The following is a 26833-nucleotide window of genomic DNA, read 5'->3' as shown; positions in this document are numbered from 1 at the left end:
TTTTTATTCTCTTTTTTTAAAATTGATTATTTTTTAATTTTATCATTTAACTTTAGGTTATCAAGCCTTGAGTTTCATGATTTTTTTCACTTTTCTTTTTTTGTCTTATCCTAGGTCATAGATTTGTTGGGTGAACCCAAGTTCATTCAAGTTTTTTTATTTAATTTTTTTATTTCATTATTTGATATTAAGTCATTGGGTCTTGAGCTTCATGATTTTTTTCTACATTCTTTTATGTGGGTTTATTTCGATCTCATATCACATGTCTTAGATTTTTTATGGTTTTTTTAATTTTATTTTTTATTTCATCATTTGAAATTACATTATTGGGCCTTAAGTTTTGTGATTTTTTTCATTTTTTTATTGGATTATCCAGAGTCACAGGTTTTTCAAGTTAACTTGGCTTGACTTTGAGTTTTTCAATATTCTTTTTATTCTACTTCAGTCTTTTTTTCTAGGTTCTTTTTATTTTAAATAATTTTTTTATCCAGATCACATTTTGTAGGTTGCGAGTTAGCTAAGCGAACTTCAGCTAACTCAATTGTTTTCACACTGTTTTTTTTAAATGATTTTTTGTTTCAATTTAATTCTTTAACATTAGATTGTTGGATCATGATCTTAATGATTTTTTCCACTTTCCTTTATATGAGGTTTAACTCGAGTCATGAGTTAGTCAAGTTAATCCGGGTGGGCTTAATTGTTTTCTTGACTTTTTATTTATTGATTTAACTTTGATATTTTTTTAAGTCTTAAAAAAAAATATTTTTTATTCTGATCTCATATCGAGGGTAACGGGTAGTTGGGTGAGTCCGAGCTGACTCATGTTTTTTCTTTGATGTTTCTACTTTTGAATTTTATTTTTCTAGTTTCATCTTTTGACATTAGATTATTGAGTTTTAAGTTTTTTTTTTCTCTTTCTTTTCTATAAGGTTAGCCTGATCTTTTATGATGGATCACGGATTAGTCAAGTTAACCTGACTTAATTTAGGTTATCACCATGGGACCAAATTCTTTTATTTTTCAACACACACACACAGATATATATATATATATATATATATATATATATATATATATATATATATATATATATATATATATATATATATATCTGTGTGTGTGTGTGTGAGAGAGAGAGAGAGAGAGTGAGAGAGAGAGAGAGAGAGAGAGAAAGAGATCATTGAAGACATATTCATGATGAATAAAAGTACAAAATTAGATTAATTGAAATATAATTAGTTTAGTTATATAAATATTACTTAAGTTTGATGTCATTTATCTACACAACAAAAAAAATTTAAAATTCTCGTAACGATTATAAATCACTTTTTTCCTTGACAACACAAACTCTCTTTCTCTGTTTTTTTTTTTTTTTGCTAGGAGTGGTAAAAAAGAGATATATAGAGAAAAGGAGATTTATGAGTAATATGCAAAGAATGATTCAAACTATTAATGTAGTTGAGCTTATAGCAATTAAAGGTTCTGAGTATTGAGATAAAGATATTATACAATTAAATGAAAATTTTATACAATTAGATAGAAATCTAATCTATAAAGACTACGTGGATAATCTAACATATGCTTTTATGAACTGGTAAGACATGTTTAGACCTAAGAGAATATTTTGTCACGTCAGATTAGGTTAACACATTAAGACCGCCTCTCTTATTAAACTATTGGATCTCTTGGAATTAGAAATCAAGCCTAGATGTTGTTGTTTAGGTCAATTTTGTTATTTTCCTAGGTTTTTTTGGGATCTATTATTTAATTTGATTTTTTATTTTAATTTCCTTTGTGCTTTTGGATTTCTAGTTATTTCCTAGTAGATGTAGGGGTTTTTTTTTTCTATTTATAAGTCTTGTAAACATCTATTTATGGAGGTGAGGTTAAGCTCTGATTAACCTTTTTTTTCTTTCTTTTTTTTCTCTCTCCTACCCTCAAAATTTGCACCAGCCTTTTCAAAAATTAATTGTGTCCTCCAGGTTATATTTATATCAATTTTGGTTATCATTTTTTTTATTGCTATTTATTTTTGCTTTTAATGCTTTTTGAACTTTATTTTTTTCAATTTTGTAACTAAACATTTTATTTTATTTAATTATTTAATCCAATTTGGTCCTTATTCTTTTGATTGCTATCTTTTTTTTTCAATTTTATTCATCATCATTTTATTTCCTTTAATTTTTGTGTCCAATTTTGATCCTCATTCTTTTATTGCTATTTTTTTTTTATCATTTTCTTAATTTATTTTAAATTTTAATTTAGTCCCTCATTGTTTTCTTTCATTTAATTTTTATGCCAGATTTAATCTTTATTTTTTTTTATTGCTATTTGTTTTGTTTATCTAATTTTGGATGATTAGGGATTTTACTTGGTATTTTTTAGAGTTTGCCTTCTATGGTTAAATCTTGATCTCATGACACATGTCACTAGTTTTGAGATTTAACTCAATTTAACTTCGATATTTTTTATGCTGTTTTCTTAAAATTGATTATTTTTCAATTTTATTATTTCATTTTAGGTTATTGGATCTTGAGTTTCATGGTTTTTTTCACTTTTCTTTTTTTATTTTATCCTAGGTCATAGGTTTGCTGAGTGAACCCAGATTCATTCGAGTTTTAAATTTTATTTAGTCTTGAGTTTCATGGTTTTTATTTAATTTTTTATTTCATAATTCGACATTAAGTTATTGGATCGTGAGCTTCATAGTTTATTCCTCATTCTTTTATGTAAGTTTATCTTGATCTCATATCACAGGTCTTAGACTTTTTATGGTTTTTTTAATTTTATCATCTGAAAGTACATTATTATGCCTTAAGCTTTGTGATTTTTTTTCATTTTTCTTTTTATGGGGTTATCCTGAGTTGCAGGTTTGTTAAGTTAACCTGGGTTGACTTCGGGTTTTTTTTATATTCCTTTTATTTTTCTTTGATCTTTTTATCTAGGACCTTTTTATTTTAAATAATTTTTTATCTTGATCACATTCTGTTGATCGCGAGTTAGTTGAGTGAATCTTAGCTATCTCAATTTTTTTTTTACATTGTTTTTTTTTAAATGATTTTTTATTTCAATTTAATTCTTTGACATTAGATTGTCAGGTCATGATCTTAGTGATTTTTTCCACTTTCCTTTATATGAGGTTGGCTCAAGTTACGAGTTAATCAAATTAACCCGGGTGGACTCAATTGTTTTCTTGACATTAACTTTGATCTTTTTTTAAAAGTTTTTTTTAATTTATTTTTTTATTCTGATCTCATATTGAGGGTAGCGGCTAGTTGGGTGAGCTAGGGTTGACTCGTGTTTTTTCTTCGACATTTCTATTTTTAAATTTTATTTTTCAAGTTTTATCTTTTGATTTAAATTATTGGGCTTTAAGCATTCTTATTTTTTTCACTTAAAAGAGAATTGGAGGGGGGTCATTGGAATCTAAAAGTAAGTTTGACATATTCATGATGAATAAAAGTGCAAAATTAGATTAATTGAAATATTATTAGTTTAGTTATATAAATATAAATATTACGTAAAGTTCGATGTCATTTATCCACGAACAAAAAAAATCTAAAATCTTGGTAGATTAGAAATCCTTTTTTTGTTACAGCAATAACTCTCTTTTTTTTTGGGTAGAAGTGGTAAAAAAGAGATATAGAGAGGAGATGAGATTAATCAACTCCTTTTAATACGCAGAGATTCAAACCACTGATATAGTTGAGCTTATAATAATTAAAGGTTCTGAGCAATCGGGTAAAGATATGATACAATAAAATAGAAATTTTATACAACTAAATAGGGATCTTACCTAGACAAACTATATGGATAGCCTAACATATGTTTTTATAAATCAATGAGACACATGTTTAGATCTAAGAGAAGGTTTTGTCACGTCAGATTGGGTTAACATATTAAGACTGCGTCTCTTATTAGACTATTGGATCTCCTAGAATTAGAAATCAAGCCTAGATGTTGCTGTTTATGTCAATTTTGTTATTTTTCCTAGGTTTTTTTGGAATTTATTATTTAATTTGATTTTTTATTTTAATTTTCTTTGTGCTTTTGGATTTCTAGTTGTTTCCTATTAGATGTAGAGTTTTATTTTTATCTATTTATAAGACTTGTAAACATCTAAGAAAGCAGACTTTATTAGTTTTATTTTTAGATAAATAAATTATAAATTTATAGTTCATATATGTAATCTTTTTCTATATATGCATAAAATTATCATTACAGGTCTCGATCGGCTGCATCAACCATGCTTTGAGTTGTTTGAATTTTTTTTATTATTATTTCATATTAAGCATAAACAGGGAGGTAGTGAAAGGGAAATTAAGAATTATGCAGAATTGAACAAAAAATGAAAGGTCAATTTTTAAAATAGGATGCCCACTCCGGAGTGGAAACTGGAATATCAAAGGCAAATACATGTTGTTGGCAAAGTTCCAAGCCTTCGAAATGTCCAATGCACGTTATGAGGCAACAAATAGAGAGGACCAAAGCCTAGGTCCAAGCCTTTGGAAGTGGAAGAAGTGACCTTTGAAAGGTCGTCTGTGTTGTGTAGTAAGTGACCTTTGATATGTCGTCTCGTCTGTGCTGTGTAGCAGTGACCTTTGAAAGGGCATCAAAGACTTCCAAGTCGTTGGCGTTATGCAACCAATAATTCAACATTAAAAAAATCCGCACTTTCCAAGAAAATTATATTTCGCAAAATAATAACATTAAAGTCTTATAATGTTATCATCACTATATTATATACATGACAATCAATGTATTCTATTAGTTACTTCTTCAGCTGCTGACCTTGAAAAACAAATAACAAAAAAATAAAATAAAACCCATAACTCATAAAAAATGATAATAATATCTTCATTTAGTGTGTGTACCTGTTAGTAACTTCCAAAAAGTTAAAAATATTTACTATATATATATATATATATATATATATATATATATATATATATATATAGTAAATATTTTTAACTTTTTGAAATATACTAACAGACTAAGCCTGTTAGTAACTCCATTAATAATAATTTTAAAAAATATATATTTTTTAAATCTATTAAAATAAAATAAAATAATATCAAAATAAAATATTTATTATAAATTTAAATATTCATAAATTCAAATATAATTAATCTAAAATAGAGAGGCTGGAGGAGGAGACAGGTCTTTTGTAAGTTGTTGAAATGTTTGGTTATTGATTTTAAAAATAAAAAGATACAATCTATATATACAATCATAAATTTTAAATACGGATTAAAGATGTCATTCAGGATGACTTGAAGTTTTGAATGGGTATTTTTTTAGTTCAAAATGCATTACATCTCATTTGTGATGAACAAATGAAACAATGAATGTTGTTTTGTAATGATTTTTTTTTAAATCAAATAATTCGTATCAAATTTTGAATATATTGAAGCATTTTAAAGTCTCTTCATAAGATCTCTCTTATTGTGTGTTGGATATCTAATGTATTGAAGCACTTGGTTGAGAGGCTTGTAATTTATGACATGTCTTGGTGCCACTTCTTTCTATTTCAGCTTGATTTCAGGCATAAAAAGATGGCACACAAACAAGGTGATTTACTAGGGCTTATAAGACACTTTTTGGGTAATTCATTAATTTAACTTTTTTAATAATATTTTAGTAGTTTTTTATTGATTTGAATCGGTCTTTCCTTTGTAAGGATTTTCTTTTCATTAAAACTTTTTTCAAATCAATGCTGCTTGTGCTACACACTTTTTCAAGTTCATTATAAAAAAAGTAGATAGATGAAGATGATTGCTATTAAAAACTCATTCTGTAAAACAATTACTATAACTACTTATTTCTTGCATCGTAAAAAATATTATTTTAAAAGATCCATGTTTCAATGTTATGGTTTTTTACTATTGAATGAAAATATTGATCTATTAATACTAAATAAACATATAGAGAAATAGATCGTTAGTTATTTTCAATCATTGTAATTAATATTATTTAAGAATAAAATATTAAAAAAGAGGAAAATCATGGTGAGGAATAGCAACAAAAGTCATTACCATGTTTTTGCATACAATAAAATTATTATTTTTTTCTTTAAAGAAAAACTCATTTAACTTGGTCTTAGAAATAGAAAGGTATTTTTTATTAGATTTATTAGTCATTATCGTTTTGAATAAAAGCAAGTAAGTCTTTTTACATTTCAAATGATGATTTACATGCCCTTAAAAATCATTACCATGTTTTTGCACTTTGAATGCATAGTAAAATAATTATAATAGAACTTGTGTTTAGGGGCACTTAAGCCTTTTCAACACGGTTATTTTATAATTATCTATTTGGATAGGAGGCAATTAAGACCTTGACCATATATAAAATTAATTTAAAAAATGTGGTTAGTGCATGCCACTCACGTCTCATCATTTAGGAGGCATTTGTGTTTTTAAGACGACACATTTTATACCTCACAATGGTCAAATGTCATCATCCGCTACAGCGTATAAAGCAAAGCATCGTCATTTTCACAGTAGTAGGTCACGTGTTCAGGATAGAGATGAGGTTAAGCTCTTATGAATCTTTTTCTTCTCCTCTCTCTTTTCTCTCTTCTAGCCTCAAAATTTGTATCACTCCTTTCAAAAATCAATTGTGTCCTCCAGGTTGTATTTTTTTTATCAATTTTAGTTATCATTTTTTTATTGCTATTTGTTTTTGCTTTTAATGCTTTTTGAACTTTATTTTTTTCAATTTTGTCCCTAAATATTTTATTTTATTTTATTACTCAATATAGTTTGGTCTTCATTCTTTTAATTGCTTTTTTTTTCAATTTTATTCCTCATTATTTTATTCCATTTAATTTTTATATCCAATTTTAGTCCTCATTCTTTGATTTCTAACTTTTTTTTTATCATTTTTTTAAATTTTTTAATTTTCAATTTAGTCCCTCATTGTTTTCTTTCATTTAATTTTTATGCTAGATTTCATCTTTATTTTTTATTGCTATTTGTTTTGTTTATCTAATTTTGGATGATTAGGGATTTTGCTTGGTATTTTTTAGTGTTTGCTTTCTATGGTTTAATCCTGATCTCACGACTCAGGTCACTAGTTTCGAGGATTAGCCTAATTTAACTTCAATATTTTTTATATCCTTTTCTTAAAATTGATTATTTTTCAATTTTATCATTTAACTTTAGGTTATTAGATCTTGAGTTTTATGGTTTTTTCCACTTTTCTTTTTCTATCTTATCCTAGGTCATGGGTTTGCTAGGGAACCCAGGTTCATTCGAGTTTTAATTTTTATTCAATCTTGAGTTTCATGGTTTTTATTTAATTTTTTTATTTCATTACTCGACATTAAGTTATTGGGTCTTGAGCTTCATGGTTTTTTCCTCATTCTTTTATGTGACTTTGTCTCGATCTCATATCACATGTCTTAGACTTTTTATGGTTTTTTTAATTTTATTTTTTTTATTTCATCATTTGAAATTACATTATTGGGCAGGCTTTGTGATTTTTTTTTCATTTTTCTTTATGTGGGGTTATCCTAAGTCGCAAGTTTGTCAAGTTAACCTGGGTTGACTTTGGTTTTTTCGATATTTCTTTTATTTTTTGCCGGTCTTTTTTTCTAGGTCTTTTTTATTTAAAATAATTTTTTATCCCAATCACATTCTGCGGGCTGCGAGTTAGTCGACTGAACCATGGCTGACTCAATTTTTTTTACATTTTTTTTAAATGATTTTTTATTTCAATTTAATTCTTTGACATTAGATTGTTGGGTCATGATCTTAGTGATTTTTTCCACTTTTCTTTATATGAGGTTGGCCCGAGTTACGAGTAAGTCAAGTTAACCCGGGTGGACTCATTTGTTTTCTTGACATTTTATTTATTGATTTAACTTCGATCTTTCTTTTAAGTCTTTTTTTTAATTTATTTTTTTATTTTGATCTCATATCGAGGGTAGCGGGTAGTTGGATGAGCCCGAGTTGACTCGTGTTTTTTCATTGATGTTTTTATTTTTCGAGTTTCATATTCTGACATTAGGTTATTAGGCTTAGAGCATTATTATTTTTTTCGCTTTCTTTTCTATAGAATTATACTAATATTTTATTCTAAATCACGGGTTATTCAAGTTAACTTGACTTAACTTAGATTATCATTGCCTTAACATTCTTTTTGTTAACGTGGAACACCATACTAGTAATATATATATAAAAAAGAAATGGAGACCAAATTCTTTTATCTCTCTCTCTCTCTCTCTCTCTCTCTCTCATATATATATATATATATATATATATGTGTGTGTGTGTGTGTGTGTGTGTGTGTGTGTATGTGTGTGTGTGTGTGAGAGAGAGAGAGAGTTTGGTCCGCATTTCTCTTTTTTTTAGTTTAACGTAGGTGTCCGGGCCAGCTTGCGCGCACCTCGACTAATCCCACGGGCCCTAAAGTTAACGACCATGTAAGCCTCCAGTGGCCATCATATGAGCAACCACAGGGCTCGAACCTGAAACCACAGAGGGAGCAAACCTCTTGGTCCCAAGCTCTTACCACCGGGCCAACACCTAGATGGTTCGCATTTCTCTTTTATATATATAAGAAATGGGGACCAAATTTTGGAGTCTAAAAGTAAGTTTGACATATTCACGATGAATAAAAGTATAAGTTATATAAATATAAATATTACGCTAAAGTTTGATGTCATTTATCCACACAGGAAAAAAAACATCTAAAATCTTGGTAGAATAGAAATCCTTTTTTTTTCTTGACAGCACAAACTCTTTTTTTTTTTTTAGTTTAACGTGGGTGTCTGGGCCAGCTTGCATGCACCTCGACTAATTCCACGGGCCCTGAAGTTAACGATCATGTAAGCCTCCAGTGGCCATCATATGAGCAACCACAGGGCTCGAACCTGAGACCACAGAGGGAGCAAATCTCTTGGTCCCAAGCTCTTACCACTGGGCCACCACCTAGATGGTTACAAACTCTTTTTTTGTTGTTGCTAGAAGTGGTAAGAAAAAATATAGAGAGGAGATGAGATTTATCAGCTCCTTTCAATACATAGAGAGATTCAAACCATTGATGTAGTCGAACTTGTAGTAATTAAAGATCATGAGTATTTTGGTAAAGATATGATACAATAAAATAGAGATTTTATATAACTGGATAGGGATCTGACCTAGATAGACTATATGGATATCTAACATATGTTTTTATAAATCAATTAGACATGTCTAGGTCTAAGAGGAGGTTTTGTCGTATCAGATTAGGTTAACACCTTAAAACTGCTTCTCTTATCAGACTGTTGGACCTTTTAGAATTAGGAATCAAGTGTGGATGCTGCTATTTGGGTCAATTTTATTATTTTTTCTAGATTTTTTTGGATTTATTATTTAATATGGTTTTTTATTTTAATTTCCTTTGTGCTTTTAGATTTTTAGTTGTTTTCTAGTAGGTGTAGGGTTTTTTTTTAATCTATTTATAGGTCTTGTAAACATCTAAAAAAAATAGACTTCATGAATTTATTTTCAGATAAAAAAATTATGAATTTATGGTTCATGTCTGTAATTTTTTTATGCTTAAATTTATCCTTATAGTTTTTGCCTGAGTCAACCATGCTTTGCGTTGGCTAATTATTATTTTTTATTTCATATTAAGTATAAACAGGTAAGTAGTGAAAGGGAAATTAAGAATAATGCAAAATTGAACAAAAAATAAAAGGTCAATTTTTAAAATAAGATGCCCACTCTGGCGTGAAAAATGGAATATTAAAGGCAAATACATGTTGTAGGCAAAGTTCCAAGCCTTTGGCCCAAGTTTCATGTTAAGGAATACTTTAAAAGGCGTGAAAAAGTACTATAGCTTTTTTTATGCCTTTTTATTTTCTCCATTATTTCTTTATTTTTAATATATAATTATATTATATTATATTATATTATATTATATTATAACATATCCTAAAAAGTACTGTAGCTATCTTTTTTTTTAAAAAAAATTTTAATGAATTTTTTTGTTTAATTTAGTTTGTTAATGTTAATTTTTTTTTATTTAGTTATCAGATTTTCATGACACGGTTTCCGGGTTTAATGGGTTAACCTGGTTTGACGAGTTAACCCAGAATTTTTTTTCTTTTTAATTAATTTTTTTCGTTTAGTTTAGTTTGTTAATGTTAAATTTCTTTTTTATATAATTATCAGATTTTCATGACACGTATTCCGGGTTTGACGGGTTAACTTGATTTGACGAGTTAACCCAGTTAATTCTGGTTAAACCCGTCAATTTTTTTTCCTATTTAGTTATCAAACTTTCATGACGCGGATCCTAGGTTTGATGGGTTAACCTGGTTTGAAGGGTTAGCCCAGTTAATTTAGATTTTTTTTTCTTTTTCTTCATTAGTTTTTTTTCTTCCTATTGGTTTTTTTTCTTTGTTTTTTTATTTTTCATTAATCTATTTAGTTATCACACTTTTATGACACGACCTTATAGCTAAACCCACTTCCAATGCTCTTGGGTCCGGTGTTGCAGTCAGATTCACTTAAACTTAAGTCATGTAAATTTAATATTATTATTAATATTATAAATATTACTCTTGGGTCAAGCGTTGCAGCTAGACCCAAGGCTTTTGGGTATATCTTTGCAGAAAGACCTAACACTCTTAGATCTTGGCTTTTTTTGATATTTTTTATACACAAAAAAAAAATTAACCCGTGGCGTATGCCTTTGGTTTTTTTTTTCCTTTTTTTTTCTTTTTAAGCCTTTTACTGTGGACTGCACTTTATTTTTTTCTCTATAGTTTCTTAATATTAAATTTTTTCTTCATTAGTTTAGCTCTGTTGATTTAGATTTTTTTTTCTTTTTCTTCATTAGTTTTTTTCTTCCTGTAGGTTTTTTTTTCTCTTTGCTTTTTCCTTTTTTATTTTTTTTTAAATTTAGTTCATTAATATTAAATCTTTTTTCTATTTAATTATCACACTTTCATGACACGGATCCCAAGTTTGACGGGTTAACCCATTTGAATCAGATTTTTTTTTCCTTATTAGTTTTTTTCTTCCGATTTCATCTTTTAATATTACATGCAGTCAACAGTGAAAAGGCTGATGCCTTTAGTTTTTTTATGTTTTTTTTATGCATTTCACTATGGACTGCACAGTGCAGTCCACGGTGAAAAGATTGATGCCTTCTTTTTTTTTTATTTAATTTTTTTATTTAGTTTGTTGATATTAAATATGTTTCTATGTAGTTATCAAACTTTCATGATATGGATCTTAGGTTTAACGGGTTACCTAGTTAATTTAGATTCTTTTTCTTTTTCTTCATTAGTTTTTTTCTTCTTATAAGTTTTTTTCTGTTATTTTTTCTTTTGAATTAATATTTTTTTATTTAATTTAGTTCATTAATATAAAATGTTTTTCTATTTAGTTATTGGTTGATGACTTTTTTTTATTTAGTTATTAGGTTTGGCTAATTAAAGAAAAAAAAATTTTCTTTTTGTTTTTTTGCCGTTTTTATGCTTTTGACTGTGGACTGCACAGTGCAGTCCACAGTGAGAAAGCTGATGCCTTTTGTTTGTTTTAGTTTTTTTCCTTTTAAATTAATTTTTTTTGATTAATTTAGTTTGTTAATGTTCAATTTTTTTTATTTAGATATCAAACTTTCACGACGCGAATCCAAGATTTGACGGATTAACCTGCTTTGAAGGGTTAACCCAGTTCATTCAGATTTTTGTTCCTTTTCTTCATTAGTTTTTTAAAGAAAAACTTATGGATTACTACAATGTTTCCCTATATGACTTTTTTTTTTTATGAATTATTTCTTCTTTTTTTTCCAAAATAGTCTTTGTCGATTTTGCTTCGTAGTTTTTTTCTTTAAAACATTGTGGATAGTTACAATATTTCCCCATATTTTTATTGTTTTACTACAGTGTTTCCCCACATGTTTTTTTTTTAAATATTGAGCTGGTTGAGAATTCAGCTTTAATTTTCTCCACATGTTTTTTTCCTAATTTTTTTCATTTTTTCATTGTTTTTTTTTCCAAAATTGTCTTCTTCTTCTTTTTGTGTTTTTTTAGAATTGTTTTTATTTTTATTTTTTTTAATATCGAGCTGGTTGAGAATTTAGTTTTGTAGTTTTTTCTTTAAAACACCGTGGATTGCTACAGTGTTTCCCCCACAAGGTTTTTTTTAAATGGTTTTTTTCGTTTTGTTTTTCCAGAATAGTCTTTGTCGATTCTATTTTTTTTATTTTGAGCTGGTTGAGAATTTAGCTTCGTGGTTTTTTTCTTAAAAACACTGTGGATTGCTACAGTATTCCCCCATATGATTTTTTTTTGTTATGATTTTTTTCAAAATTATCTTTATCGATTTTATTATTTTTAATATTGAGTTGGTTGAGAATTACAACTGTAGATTTCCTCATGAAACACTATAGATTGATACAATGTTTCCCTGCATGTTTTTTTTTTTCCCTTTTAGGTTTTTTTTATGATTTTTTTCAAAATTTTCTTTGTTCATTTAATTTTTCAAATATTAATCTGGTTGAGAATTTAGCTTTATAGCTTTTTCCTTGAAAACATTGTGGATTGCAGCAATTTTTCTACTTATAATTTTCTAAGGTTATTGGGTCTGGTATTGCAGCCAAACCCACTTAAACTTGGGTCATGCAAGTTTAATGTTATTATTAATATTATAAATATTACTTTTAGGTCAGACGTTGTAGCCAAATCCAAGATTTTTGAAAATAACTTTACAGAAATATATAATACTTTTAGATTTTAATTTTTTTTATATATATTTTTTTTTAAATGATCCGCGGTATCGCGCGTTGATGTAACTAGTAAACATCTAATGCACGTTATGAGGCAACAGATAGAGTGGACCAATTGGAAATGGAAGAAGTGACCATTGAAAGGTCGTCTGTGTTGTGTAGTAAGTGACCTTTTAAAGGTCGTCTCGTCTGTGCTGTGTAGCAGTGACCTTTGAAAGGGCATCAAAGACTTTCAAGTCGTTGGCGTTATGCAACCAATAATTCAACATTAAAAAAATCCGCACTTTCCAAGAAAATTAACTTTGAAGATATCATAATCAGACTTCTGTATATTTCCGTAGAATTAAAACAAAAAACAAATTATGGAAATATATTGGTAATGTTCTGGAAATGAGACGTCAGATTTTTCGTCCTTAACATGTGGACCTTTCTTTATTGATTTTAATAAATTTAGATATATATAACTAGTAAATTCACGTTGTTTTATCTTATTAATTTATACAATCATTTTAATTCTTATTTAATATTTTTTTTTCTTATTTTCTCTATAATATCACTTGATAAGTTGGCAAAGATAATGATGTCCAATATATTTCGGAAAATAATAACATGAAAGTCTTACAATGTTGTTATCAATTTACTATTTTACGTACTAATACCATATATCTGCATGCAATAAATATATTTTTTATTTTTTTTATTGTGTGTAAATTTTTTTTATAATGCTCAAAAAGTAACTAGTGATATTTTATTAATTACTTCTTGAGCTGACCTTGAAAAAAAAAAAATTAAAACTTATAACTCATAAAAAATACTAATAATATCTATATTTAAAATATATCTCCTCTCTCTCTCTCTCTCTCTCTCTCTCTATATATATATATATATATATAAATTTATTAATTGACTTTATTTTTTTTTACTGGTGAAATATTCTTTAGAAATTATTTTAAAATTAAGAAAAAATAGATGAACTTCTTGTATTTTATTTGAATCTGAGTATATGTCAAATAATCTTGTTTTTATATGTCAAATAAAATTTGGTTTTAACATATTGATTAAACATGTTATGATAGGAGAAAGGAACACATTTTTTGGGAAAAAAGTCAGCTTTTTTATTTTATAAATAAAGAGTTGCTTGCATAGAGATAAATCTTCTCAGTCTATTGATTTCCTTTCATCCAAGTGATCCGAATTTTGAATCAGATAGCTTGAGCATCCCTAACTTCTTAATTACTAAGCATGCACTTGTTCATATTGTTAGCTTGAAATTGTGGTGATCTTGCGGCTGAGTGGCCAAATAACATGAAAAATTGGTTCCAATTAATGCTGAATATGCATAGTACTGCAATAAAATCATTCTACTAGACACACTAATTGTTGTTACCTATTTTTGGGTTCCCACAAAAAAATAAGAAAATAACAAAAATATCAAAAAAATATTCAGAAGATATCCAAAAAATAATAGGAGCGAGAAAAGGATGCTGGAATGCTAAAAAAATGCCAAAATTGGTTGAGGAGATTCAAAAATACAAAAGGTTGAAATTTGACAGTGATAGCCTTGTTAATAAGGAAAATTCAATTTGAGGAAGAAAAGTTCAAAATCAGATGTTTATGGACTAAATTAAATTTTATCTAAGGTTTAATTGAATTTATGGAGGGTTTGGTTGCAAGAACATTGATCTTTTAAGTCAATTTAGGTTTTATTGGAAGAAATCAAAGTTCTGGGGGTTCAATTATAATTTTGAAGAGTTGATTTGGTCAAATCAGGGGCTTAATTGTATAATTATTGAAGTTTGATGGCCAATTAGGGACTTAATTGAAACAATCCAAAACCAAGGACTAAACCGAAATAGGCGATAAAAGCAAAGGATCCAATTACAATTCATCTGGGGGGCTTGATTACAAAATTGTCAAAACAGCCAAGGACCGAATCGAAAATATTCATTTGAATTGTGAAACGGCGCCGTTTCCTTAGACACTATTCATCACCATCTTCAAAGCAGCCGTTTCAGCAGACAGGAACCGCAAGAAGAAAATGCCGCAGATTGCTTGATTGCTTCAGTTATGGGACCATTACCGAACGTCTTTAATATAAAAGAAAAAACGCACGCAGTTTTGGCTATAAAAGCAGAGAAAAAAAGGAGAAAACGTGGGGGGGCAGAAACACTGGGGAGGGAACGAGACAGAGGAGAAAGAAAACAGAGAAGGTGAAACGTAAAGAGGAGAAAAGCAACGAGACAGAGAGCAGAACAGGGAGGAAGAACCCGAGGGGGGGAAGAGAAAAGAAACGAGAGAGGAGAGGTGACAGTGAGGAAACACAAGAGGGAGAACGACAGAAGGAAAATAGAGAGGAGAGGGAAAAAGGAGAGGAGAAACAGAGAAAAAAAAGAGAGGAATGGGACAGCAAAGGAAAAAAAACAGAGGAAACAACAGGAGGAGAGGAAGCAGTGTTGGTGGAACAGCCCTTCCGCCACTGTGAACCAACGAGAGCACCACCACCACCACGAAGCCAGTGCAGAGAGGGGGGCGAGAACGACAGAGGAAAGAAAAAAAAACAGAAAGAAGCATTGCCAGCCATCTTCTTCGTCACCAAGCACCAGCTTCGCCTCCAGCTGCACCAGGGAACAGGGAAGAAGAAAACGAGAGAGACGGCAAACAGAAACAGAAACAGAAACAGAAAAAAGGAAGAACCCGAAGAAAAAAACAGAAACAGCCACATGGGCCGGGCTGGGCCCAGCCTGAAAAAAATTCCAAAAAAATCTTTTCAAAAATTTATGATTTTCTCGTATATTTTTTATTGTATTTTGATTAATATTAGTTTATATTTTTATACTGTAAAGATACAAATCCGGTATTAAAATACCCGGTTTTCATCATGACATTTTAAAAATAAAAAAATAAAAAAAATGTTTTATTTTCATGCATACGGCCTAGTCTTTCAAAAATAAAAATAAAAAATCATATCATATTTTCATACAACAAAGATTCAAAAATTTGTATTAGCATGCATTTTGGCTTTAATAACCAGTTTATTAAAGTCACGAGAACTAGACCAATATTTCAAAAATTTCAAAAAAAAATTATTTTGTTTTCTTTTAATATCTGGGGTTATGACCTTATACGTAAGATGTATTTTGGATATTAAATTTCTTTTGTTGACGTCAGCATTACCCGATAAGATAAGGATCTCCTTACCGAGAAGGACTTTTCTTAAATCATAGACAGACCAACAACTAGGAAACCCGACAAGACCTTAGATTTTATCAGACAATAAAACAATGCAGCTTACCTTAGGTAGGGCGTATTTGAGGTGCTAATACATTCCCTTTACGCAACCAGTCTCCGTACCCGATCTGTGAGACCAGTTAGGGTTCTTAGTGACCAAAATATTAGGTGGTGACTCCCATTTTTCCACTAATAAAAGACAAGAATTCCTTGTCTCCCCACATTTGCCACATAAGATAGATTTTGAGGGTGAATGTTTTCGCCGCGACGCCGCACACGTGCGACAGAATAGCAACTCCACTGGGGACCTTGTGGACTAAGCTTTGTTTTTATCTGATAATTGTGTTTTGTTTGGTTTGTGTGTTTTTTTGTTAATAAGTTTATTTTATTTATTTATTTTGAATTTTTATACATTTATATTCATGCATTGTATAGAATTGCCTCATGCATTACACAATTTAATTTTTGGGAAGCACACACAATCTTATTAAGTTAGGAGGGGAATTAGCGATCTGCCCTATGACTATTAGTTAGGGTTCAGATGCGGGAAACACCCAACTCATATATGAGTGCCTGCTTGGTAATGGTGGGCATACGTGCCTTAACTGTTCCTTGCAACGCCCCCACACTGTCTTTACGAAGATCGTCACTGGACAAATATGAGACCCTTTTGAGATTAGATAGTCAACCAACCTTTTGTCTCACTTAATGAATATAACATGTTCTTAGGTTGAGTGTTTTAGTTTTTGTTTTGCATCAAAGTAAACCCTTCTTGAAGCATCTTGAACTCAAGACTTGTGGTTGACATAATGGTCGTTACTTAGAAAATTTCTGTTGTGGCGCAAAAATCAAAATTCTTAGGGTTACGACCAGGTGTTAACTCTGGAAGGGCGAGCTCATCATATAAGAAACATACTCATACATTTATCATACATACTGTCAGGTTGAAGCATAGATCCCCCATCTAAGATTTGCTACACCTGAAAGATAGATAATGAAGAAAGAGCTCAATTGGAGGCCCATTATCAAAATGAAATTGAGAGCATCAAAAGTGAAGTAGCTAGACTTACAGATCGGCTTGAACAAGTGCTGAGCTCCAAAAATGAAAAGGGGATTTTTGCACAACCTCCTATGAAAACACCATCAACCCACGTCCCAGGAACATTTCAAAACTTGGGGGCAGATTCAACAGCAGAACAACATTTTGTGCCTATCGCCCCTATCCCGTCAAGCCAAGCTCTTATCACCATGGATTTAACAACAGATGGACCCCCTGGCAATATATCCACTGATTTTGTGAACTACGACAAGTTGTCTGCTTTGGAAGAAAGATTAAGAGCAGTTAAGGGTAATAATTGGTTTGATTCCATACGAGCAGCTGAAGTGTGTTTAATACCAAACATCATAGTACCAAAGAACTTTAGGATACTAGAGTTCATAAAATACATTGGATTGGAATGTCCAAACACTCACTTTCGATTTTACTATAATAAAATGGCTGAGGTGATTTATGATGATAAGCTGTTGATCTATTTTTTCCAAGATAGTCTGACAGGATCTGCCCTAAACTGGTATATGAGGTTGGACAATGCTAAAGTTAAGAAATGGAAAGATTTGGTCGAGGCTTTTCTTAAGCTGTACAAGTTCAATCTTGAAATTGCTCCTGACAGAACCATCCTAATGTCTATAGAGAAGGAAAACCAAGAGTCTATGAGGGCATACGCGCAAAGATGGCGAGATAAGGCAACATATGTTCAACCTCCACTGATAGAAATGGTGATGTTGTTTGCCAACACCTTTCAATCCCCTTATTATGCGCATTTAATAGGAAGTTTGGCTCAACATTTCCATGAAGTTGTGAGGATTGCTGAAAGAATTGAACAAGCTATAAAGAGGGGAAAGATTGAAGGTTCTGTCATGGATTCCAGAACAATGATGAGAGATGACTCTGGAGGTGGATGAGCAAGAGGCAAGTTGAGTTTGTGAAAGGTGATGTCATTGGCTATATTGTCCCCCGAAGAACTAGTCTTGTTTAGATCGTCGTTTCCCTTCAGAAAACAAAAGGTCGATACCTAATTCCACCAAAAAATCTGTTTTGAACAGTACCGCTGCCGTAATGAACAGTACCGCAGCAAGCAAAAATTTTGTTTTTTTTTTCAGAAAAAGAAATAACAATCACAACAAATAAAAATAATAGCACAAGAATCAACTAAAATTACTTCCCCGGCAACGACGCCAAAATTTGTTGCGATGTCGCGGTCGCACAAATTAATTACCCTAGCTTCAAACACAACACACAAGATAGTATAGAGCAAGCAAGGGGTCGATCCCACGAGGAAGATTCAAGTCAGATTTTATGCTAGATGATATGCAATTTGGGAGGGTTTGGACGTTATCTAGGCTAAAGCAAAAGAAAACAGAAAACTATCAAACAAAATTTAATAAAATCAGAAAATTATCAAGAGAACAAATCTTAGTCACAAGCACACATCCACCTACAGAAATCAGAACTGATCATGGAAACGAAACATCAATTTATATTCTGAATATTTATCTCTTCTTAACATTGGTTAGTTAACAGATTCGCCGTATAACTAACCCTAACCATCAAACAACCACAGTGTCCGCACTAGTAATTTAATTCAATGGCAGCCTTAAGAACTAGATAAGTTGATTAATAAAGAAAACATAACTGTCCGCAGTTTATGTTTGATTTGATTGAATGTTCTCCCTAAGATTAATAACGTAGATCCACCACAATTATTAAACTCAGTTGCTTCACAAGTTCATATACCACAACTCCAGTTTTGATATCAAACTTAGTAATATATTGTCTACAATAATAACTTAGAGTCCGCTCTAGCAATTAAAATAAACAATCATAGGAAAAATAAGCATAGGAGAACAAACATATTCATCATATAAACTGAAAAGAAAAGGTAAAATAAATCTCACATTTCTTGAAATTCGAAGGTTTCCGTGTCCTTGCAACCAAGAAAAAGTGTTTAGCCTTGCATGTTTGTTGAACAACTAGTCAAAAAGAAGGAAGAATGCATAATTTAGGGTTTCTTAGAGGAAGAGGGCGTTTTTCTCTTCTTGGCTGGCTGCCCCCCTTCTCTTTTCTCATTCTTTTTATATCCTAGGAAACCCTAGGTCTCTATTTTACAAAATAGTCCTCCATTAAGTAGATTGCTTACATTTAAGTACTTCAATAACTATTTTTCTAAAAAAAGAAAAATAGTCTTGCATGAAATCTTCAAGCTTTGACTTAGAGGAGCTAAATTGCTAAAATAAAAACTTGGATGTCGGTTTAGATGCTTCAGAACGTAATTTGGACTTGTTTCTTCATGAAACCTATTTGCTGGCAGAATTCAGATGTCATCTTTGAAAAATAATATCTCCCTCATATGAAATATTTTTTGGCTGAAATTTGGAAATTTTATAGACCTTTGAGTCAGGAATCCAACAAAATTTAGTTTGCATCAATTGGACTTCTTTAGCTCCAGATATTCAAGTCGGAATAGACGAAGGTCAACATGGCAGATTGCGAGATTTGACTTTGAAGGCTGTGATTTCCATGCTCTTCCTTATTTTATTTTCTTGCCTTAGATTTCCAGAAATTTATGGATGTTAGCTTTCTAATGCCACTAGAATCACTTCATTTCAACCTCTAGAGCTCACGCTCTGCACAAAACATCGACTGAAGGTCAAATCTGCCAATTACCTCCAATTTACTCCTTTTTGCATCTTTCATCCAAAAGTGCCTTCAAAATATAAAACAAAGAATATCAAGGTATTTTATATATAAAACATAGGCAAAATACTAGTTAAATATGGGTGAAACTATCGAATAATATGGTTGCATCAGCACCCATATTAAATAATATTTTTTTGCTTCAAAAGATCAAACAATAAGAATATGTTGAGGTGCGAATGTACTGCCCCACCTCTTATACCTTGCAATTCTAAACTACACAATAAGGAGATCATCTTTATTGTCATTTACTCTAATAGTATCAGCTATTCGTCTATTTCTGAGCATTTTCTAAAATAAAAATGAGAGCACTCAAGTCATGCTAGAACAATAGCATGATAATTATCACAGAATTATAAGAAAGCATATCTATCACAAGGAAGAAGACATGCTTGATGAGAACTCAAAATTTCAAAAACATCAAACAAGATGATACAGATCCTAATGCTCCACTTATTATGAAATTAATTATACTATTGGTTCTTTAACCTAAAGCTCTGATACCAAGTTTGTCACCACCTGATTCCCGGATCCATGACCGGCATATAGGCAAGGCTCCCCTTCAAGGTTCCATACCTATGCGAACCCAAACTTACATACAAACTTATCCATTAAATAAGTCAATCAGATTTCAATGCAGCAGTAACAACAAAACTAACTTTATAATATAATTTAATTGACTTAATACAAGAGTTAATATAATTTCATAGTTTTGAAGTACTAACTACACATAAAGGAAAATATACAAATTACAACCAAAAGAGCAGGTTCTGAAGGTCCAACAAAAGTGACCTGCTATCAAGCTATAAGCCTGAAAAGATAAATAATGAGAGGGTGAGTTCAACAACTCAGTGAGTAGATAATGTTCAATATACACACATGAGGTAATACTACAATGAGAATACACACACACACACACACACACACACAATTATGGCTCTATGTTCTTATAGGAAGGTTTCTCAAATAGGCCATAACAAGAATATCATATGGTAAAACTCGTCAGAAAATCAAAATGCAATGAGCATAAGGCTCCGTACTGTGGGATGATCAGTCCACACAGGTTGGTGACTCCCCCGACCAACTAAGATTCAGATACGATGTGCACAACGACTAACACTACCCTGTTAGTATGGGTATTCTGACTGACATACCATAGGTTCATAATCATAATCAAACAGACATATTTATATCTCAAGGCTCAACTCATGACATCAATCAAATGAGGAGCTATCAATTCAGAAGTCAATTCAAAATATATACTAGTTCATATCAAGAATTTAGATTCAACAATTGATCATGCTTTATCATAACAAGGATAATAATCAACATATATATTATCAAGAAGCATGATCCAATTCATATTAACAAATCAAATATTTATAATATTTCTCATGCATATGAAAAATTATCCACTCACCTGACTCGAAAGCAAACAAAAGTCAAAAGCAGACACTGAAGAAAATCCTACTGACATCCTGTTGGTAGAATATCAAGATTATCTAAATATAAAGGAGACATATTCAAGAATGACTTAAAAGAACATATAACCTATTTAATACATTTATCTAAGGGTATATTCCATAACCCTATATGTTTTTAGACTAAACTAGTTATTTTCCCAAAAAACCCAAAAATTAATGGTTTTCCCGTAATCTAATCCATAATAAAACAAATAATAAGACTTGATAATATTTCACTAAATAACCCTCAATTATTCATCAAACCAATCTGCAAAAGCTAATATTACAGCTAGGGACCAATCTGGAATTTATCATATTTTTAAGGGTCAAATTGTAATTTTTGTCAAATTGGACCAAACTAAAATTATCATAAATCCATGACTATACTGAAATTCTGACCATAATTAATCCTCAATTCTGTCTAGAATATCTCATTATGCTCCAGGGATCATTTATTCCTATATCTAAGCCTTCAAGGGCTTTGTAGCCTTTTCCTATCTCTTTTAATTCAAAACATTACAATTATGGGGTGTGTGCCCAACACCAGCTGGGCGTACGCCCTACATGAGTGTAAACCCATTGGGGTGCATTGGGTGTAAATGCACTGACACCCAATACATTGCATAGTGCCCATGAATTGGGCGTCCATATGCCTATGCAGGGAGCATGGACTCAGGCTACTTGCCCGAGCCCATGTTCTTGGTCTGTGATAGCCCGAGCTCGTGTTTCATTTGGGGAATTTTTTTATTCATTTTATTTGTATCTATGGTTAACCCATTAGTTGGCTAAGGTAAGGAGCCTAGGGTATCTTGAGAAGAGTAATCATGGATCTATGGTTAATTTTGAGAACCTGTTTGAGACGTAAGCATAGAGAAAATAATTTTAATTTGATCGGGATGACTATGACATTGAAACAAATTTTTTTGAAAATTCTAGTTTTTTTATGGAGTAGAATCAAACATCAAAATTTGATGAGGATGATGAAAATGACGGTAAAGAAGAAGATTTAAATGCAAAATTTTTAATTAACGATCTCCACGAGAAGAGAACAAAATTAGATGTGGTTATGAAACATGCCGTGAAGGATGTGTGTTTAAGAAAAAATTTAGAATTAATGAGGTGAAAGCTGATGCTATTGCAATTCAGCTCATGAAAGACTTTGAAGTCGTTGGCAGTATCCAATCGAATATTATAGACTTCGTCTAAGGCAGTTTACAAAGAAAGTACCCATAAGACATGATTATAATAAAAAGTCGTTGGCAGTATATAGACTTCGTCTAAGGTAGTTTACAAATAAAGTATCCTTTATCCATGATTATAATAAAAAGTCAATATTTCCTGAAGAAAATAAAAAAATAAGTTTTGTAGAATGAGTTTCGAAAATATTGAGGAGGGTGTAGGAAAACCTGAAAATGTACGAGAGAACACAACCCCATCATGGGTTGCTGTAATATGATAGAATGGAATGGAAAACATATTGGAATGATCAACAACTATTACTTAATTTTTCTATTTTCTGTTTGTGTAATTATCAATCTGTAAGTGTTTGTTTGGAATGCTAGGAATAGTAATCTAATGCATGAGAAGAGCGTAGAGCAGCTCAAAATCTAATTAGAATACAACATGTTAAATTTGTGTTCAGTGGAGACTGAATGATAAGTTGATAAATCCAATTTGGGTAATGCTAATAGGAGCTGGCAGGCATTGTATTCTGAAGGTTTATCTGGGGGCACTGTATGTGTTTGGAACACTGATTTTTGACGGCAAATTCGATTGAGGAAGATGAAGAAAGAATCAATAACCATGCCTTTGTTCTAGGAAGCTGGGGATTAGTTTTGCTCGGTGTCTATGTATGAACTATGAAGGGCTAAAATCGAGTGATAGAATAGAGGAAGGTGCAAAGGATAGCCTCGTTCCTGTCTCCGTTTCTGAAGTCTCGAATCTCTTTTTGGCTGTTGTTTTAGCTGTCTTGATTTGTGGCATTTTGCCTTCTATACCTGAAGATTTGGTTCATTTTTTTTTGTCTGTTTTTTTGTTCTCTCTTTCCACGATAGCTTTCGCTGTCTTGTGTTCTACAAAGATTGGCTTATGAAGGAAAAAGATGACGTTGTTCTACAATTAATTCAATCGAAAATGAAAAAAAAAAACCTTAATTAATACTTCAGAATCATGGAAACCAGTTTGGAATATCAATATTTATGAGCAATGCTATGATCATCTACACCATCAGTTGCTTGGCACTGACCGCATGCTAACCATAACATCAAGCTACAACAATATAATGGATATATGCAAAACACAAGCTCAGGATTCTACAGTGGCACCAGGTCCACTTATAACAAATTGAAGCTACTATTTATATATATAGACATGATCTAATGCTAGCAAGCTGCGAATCATATATATTAAGCAGCCCACATTGAGAAATGATTTCAATCTCATCTTGCCTTTGGGTCAATTATTTCAGAAAACACACCCCTCGCTCTTTGATCTGGATCACTTTGGGTGACACTTTCATGAGTGCTAACTGTGCTCCTTGAATGTGACTCTGCTCCACTAAACATGTCATCGTCATCAGTGGTCATGACATCTCGTTGTGGTGATAATGAGCTTTTATTTTCCATATTGATCCCATCTACACTGTTGGCATTGTTCTCAGCAGTTTGTTGAACCTGCAATGCAAATTCAAGGCCCCAAACGACATCACCCATTTTAGGGCGTTCAATTCCTTGCCCATGTAAGCAACTGTTAGCAATCTCTGCAAACTTATTTAAAGAGGCAGGGGCAACCTCGCCCTTTAAATGTGGATCCACGATCTGATCAAGGGTTCCTCTATGGTAACACTTTCTTGCCCAGTCAGCTAAGCTTGCTTGATCTTTCGGTGAGCTTGGAATTACTGGTGGCCTTGCACATAGCACCTCAAACAAAACCACACCGAATGAATAAACATCAGATTTCTCTGTTAGGTGTTGCCTACGGTAGTATTCTGGATCCACATATCCAATGCTACCTCTAACTACAGTGCTAACATGGGTTTGGGATGTACTAGTGGGACCCAATCTGGACAGCCCAAAATCTGAAACCTTAGCCACCCAATTCTCATCTAACAATATGTTTGTTGACTTCACATCACGGTGAATGATTGTGTGCTTTGCTCCTGAATGAAGATAATGCAACCCTTTTGCAGCACCAATGCATATTTCTAGCCTTTGCTTCCATGGAAGAGGAGAGCTCTTTGTTTTGTATAGATGTTCTCTTAGGGTGCCTCTTGACATGTAATCGTATACAAGGATCATCTCGCCATGATCATCACAGTATCCAATCAGTGACACTAGATGGAGGTGGCGAAGATTGGATAACATCTCAATCTCTGTCTGGAACTCACGTGTCCCTTGCTTTGATGATGAATCTAGTCGTTTGATGGCTACTGCGATGAAACCGTATTCAATGTATCCTTTATACACAGTACCAAACCCCCCTGAACCAATAATATTTTGATCATCAAAGTTTCCTGTTGCTTCGTTGATTTCGAAAAAAGTAAACCGTCGGCAAAGATCAGTAGGTAGTGATGGAGAGATTGTAGTCGTGGACCTAGATGTTTGTGATAGTAGAGTCCAGGAGGATTTTTCCTCACTCTTGCTAGGGTCCTTGACTCGCTTCTGCTTGAAAGCAAAGAAATAAAGAATAAGAGAGCAAGCAAATACTGCACCTATGGAACCTCCAACGATGCCTATAACCGTAAGTATTGATGATCTTTTGCCCGTTCTTCTCTCTTGTAGACTTGGATGTTGTTCTGCTGGTGGAGGAGCCACTGTTGGATCAGGGTTGAATCCTGCAAGATTTCCATCTGTTGTATTCAGCTTGAATATTTCCAAGCCATTCAAGATTGCATCAGCATAAGTAGGTTTCAGTTCCATGTTAGGGTGTAGTTCGAGCCACAAGTCCTGCTTGCTCTGGCTCCCTTGAGGGACCAGCACGATGTAGTCTTTGTAAACTGGAATACCGTTACCACCGCTCATATGGATCACATCTGCATCATACTCTGCTGTTTGATTGTTGATGAATATTAAAAATACCTGTTGATTTACACTTTTGAACTCCATTCGAAACTCACAAAAGTGGAGTCTAAGGAGATAATGGAAATCAGCATCAACTGGGAAGATCCATGTGAGATTGTAATTCATGTTAACACGTGGTTCAGGACCCATTGAACGCATAGTACTATATACCATAGCAGGTGCGGAGTAAGCTGGCGTTTTGGTTGTGTACTCTATCTTAACACCTGGGAGATATGGAGTGTTTCCAGTTCGTCCACCAAGGAGATACTCTGAATCTTGATGCCATGTCCTGTACATGCCCGTATCTCCTGTGCTGCTGATATCTTGCCCCCCAACATTCAGTCGATAGACTGTCTCAAGCGCAGTTGTGTTATCCAGATAGGAGAGATCGGTGCCCACATTGGTCAGTGGATTATCACTGCCACGAGCATAGAAGCTGTCTGGCATGGAAACGATTTCGATACCATTAATGAAGGCAAAAGATGCTGGAGACGGAATGAAGGTTAATTCAAGCTTCTGGTTGTCCCACACGGTGATGATGAACTCTTTGGTGAAGTAGTCCACTGGAGGTCTTATAGCAGGAACTGTAAGAGAGGCACTAAAGTTGTTTAGTAGCTCGTAGTTATTGGCACTAAGCGAGAAATAGGATGTGGATATATCAAGATTTGAGTAAGAAGCTGGATAAAAGTAGAGACGCACAAATTTTGGGCCAGGCAAGACTGGAAATGTGTAAGTGAATTTAGAGTGAAAAATACGGGCTGTCATGTATGGGACTTGGTTGACAGAGGGGTCTTGATTGGAGGCTGCAAACACAGATGAGGCTTCTGGGGGGTTAGACGCAGCAAACTTAGACTGGGAATCACCATCCCAACCACGACCATCTGGAGATGACAAATTAGAGGATGCACCACAGTTAAGGAGTATTAGATCAGTGGGGCTGTATCTCTGCAAGTAATCTGTAGTAGCAGTAACGTAGAGGAAAAGATGGAGGGGAGGGAGAAGGTAGAGAGCGATGAAGATGGACATTATGCTATTTCTTTTGTGGAATAAATTGGAGTAAGAAAACCTATGCATTAAATGCAAAGATTTTGATTTAAGGGAAGATGATCAATGGTGTTTTTGTCTCCATACAGTAGCATATTTGCTCAAGTTGAGAATAATCCAATAATATATTTGAAGCCCGGCGGAGAAGAAAATTCGACGATATGGCTAATGGGACATATTGGTCGCTGTACTTGGTCAGCTTTGGATGGCTGCTTTCCATTGTGTGGTTCTTAATTCTGCAATAAAGACGCCATGAATAGTCTAATTTCAACACACTAGTTGCCATTTTGTTGATATCAGTATTGACTTGAAAGTACTCGGTTTCTATGAAACTTATTTTGATTTTCTTTTTTCCTTAACATGTTAATTGTTGGATTAAGATCACACACACCACTTAATTTCTTATTTGATTAATATTCTTAACGAGTTTGAATGTATTTCAGGTTGGTGTTCACCATAACAAATGCAGTAATCACAGCTTGGAGATTAGGCTTCAAAAGGTGCAAAGCGTTTTGGTTCATGAGTGTGCCTTTTTGGGCTGAGCTTATAACCAAAAA

At 32.1% G+C, this 26833-nt stretch overlaps 1 protein-coding gene across 1 annotated transcript; it reads right to left on the bottom strand.

Annotated features, from left to right (window-relative positions):
- Positions 1-23341: 23341 nt before the first annotated feature.
- LOC133671642 (putative receptor-like protein kinase At5g39000) lies at positions 23342-26470 on the bottom strand. The gene has a single exon (XM_062092450.1). It carries the CDS (start codon positions 26304-26306, stop codon positions 23613-23615), a length of 2694 nt encoding a protein of 897 aa, XP_061948434.1. The 5' UTR covers positions 26307-26470; the 3' UTR covers positions 23342-23612.
- Positions 26471-26833: the final 363 nt, after the last annotated feature.

This window comes from Populus nigra, chromosome 13 (genome assembly GCF_951802175.1).
Source record: "Populus nigra chromosome 13, ddPopNigr1.1, whole genome shotgun sequence".
NCBI classification, from domain to species: domain Eukaryota; kingdom Viridiplantae; phylum Streptophyta; class Magnoliopsida; order Malpighiales; family Salicaceae; genus Populus; species Populus nigra.
This window is presented reverse-complemented; position numbering and strand designations above follow the sequence as displayed.

Coding starts and splice junctions, on each gene's coding strand:
- LOC133671642 (XM_062092450.1), bottom strand. CDS start 26,306: ATGCATAGGTTTTCTTACTCCAATTTATTCCACAAAAGAAATAGCATA.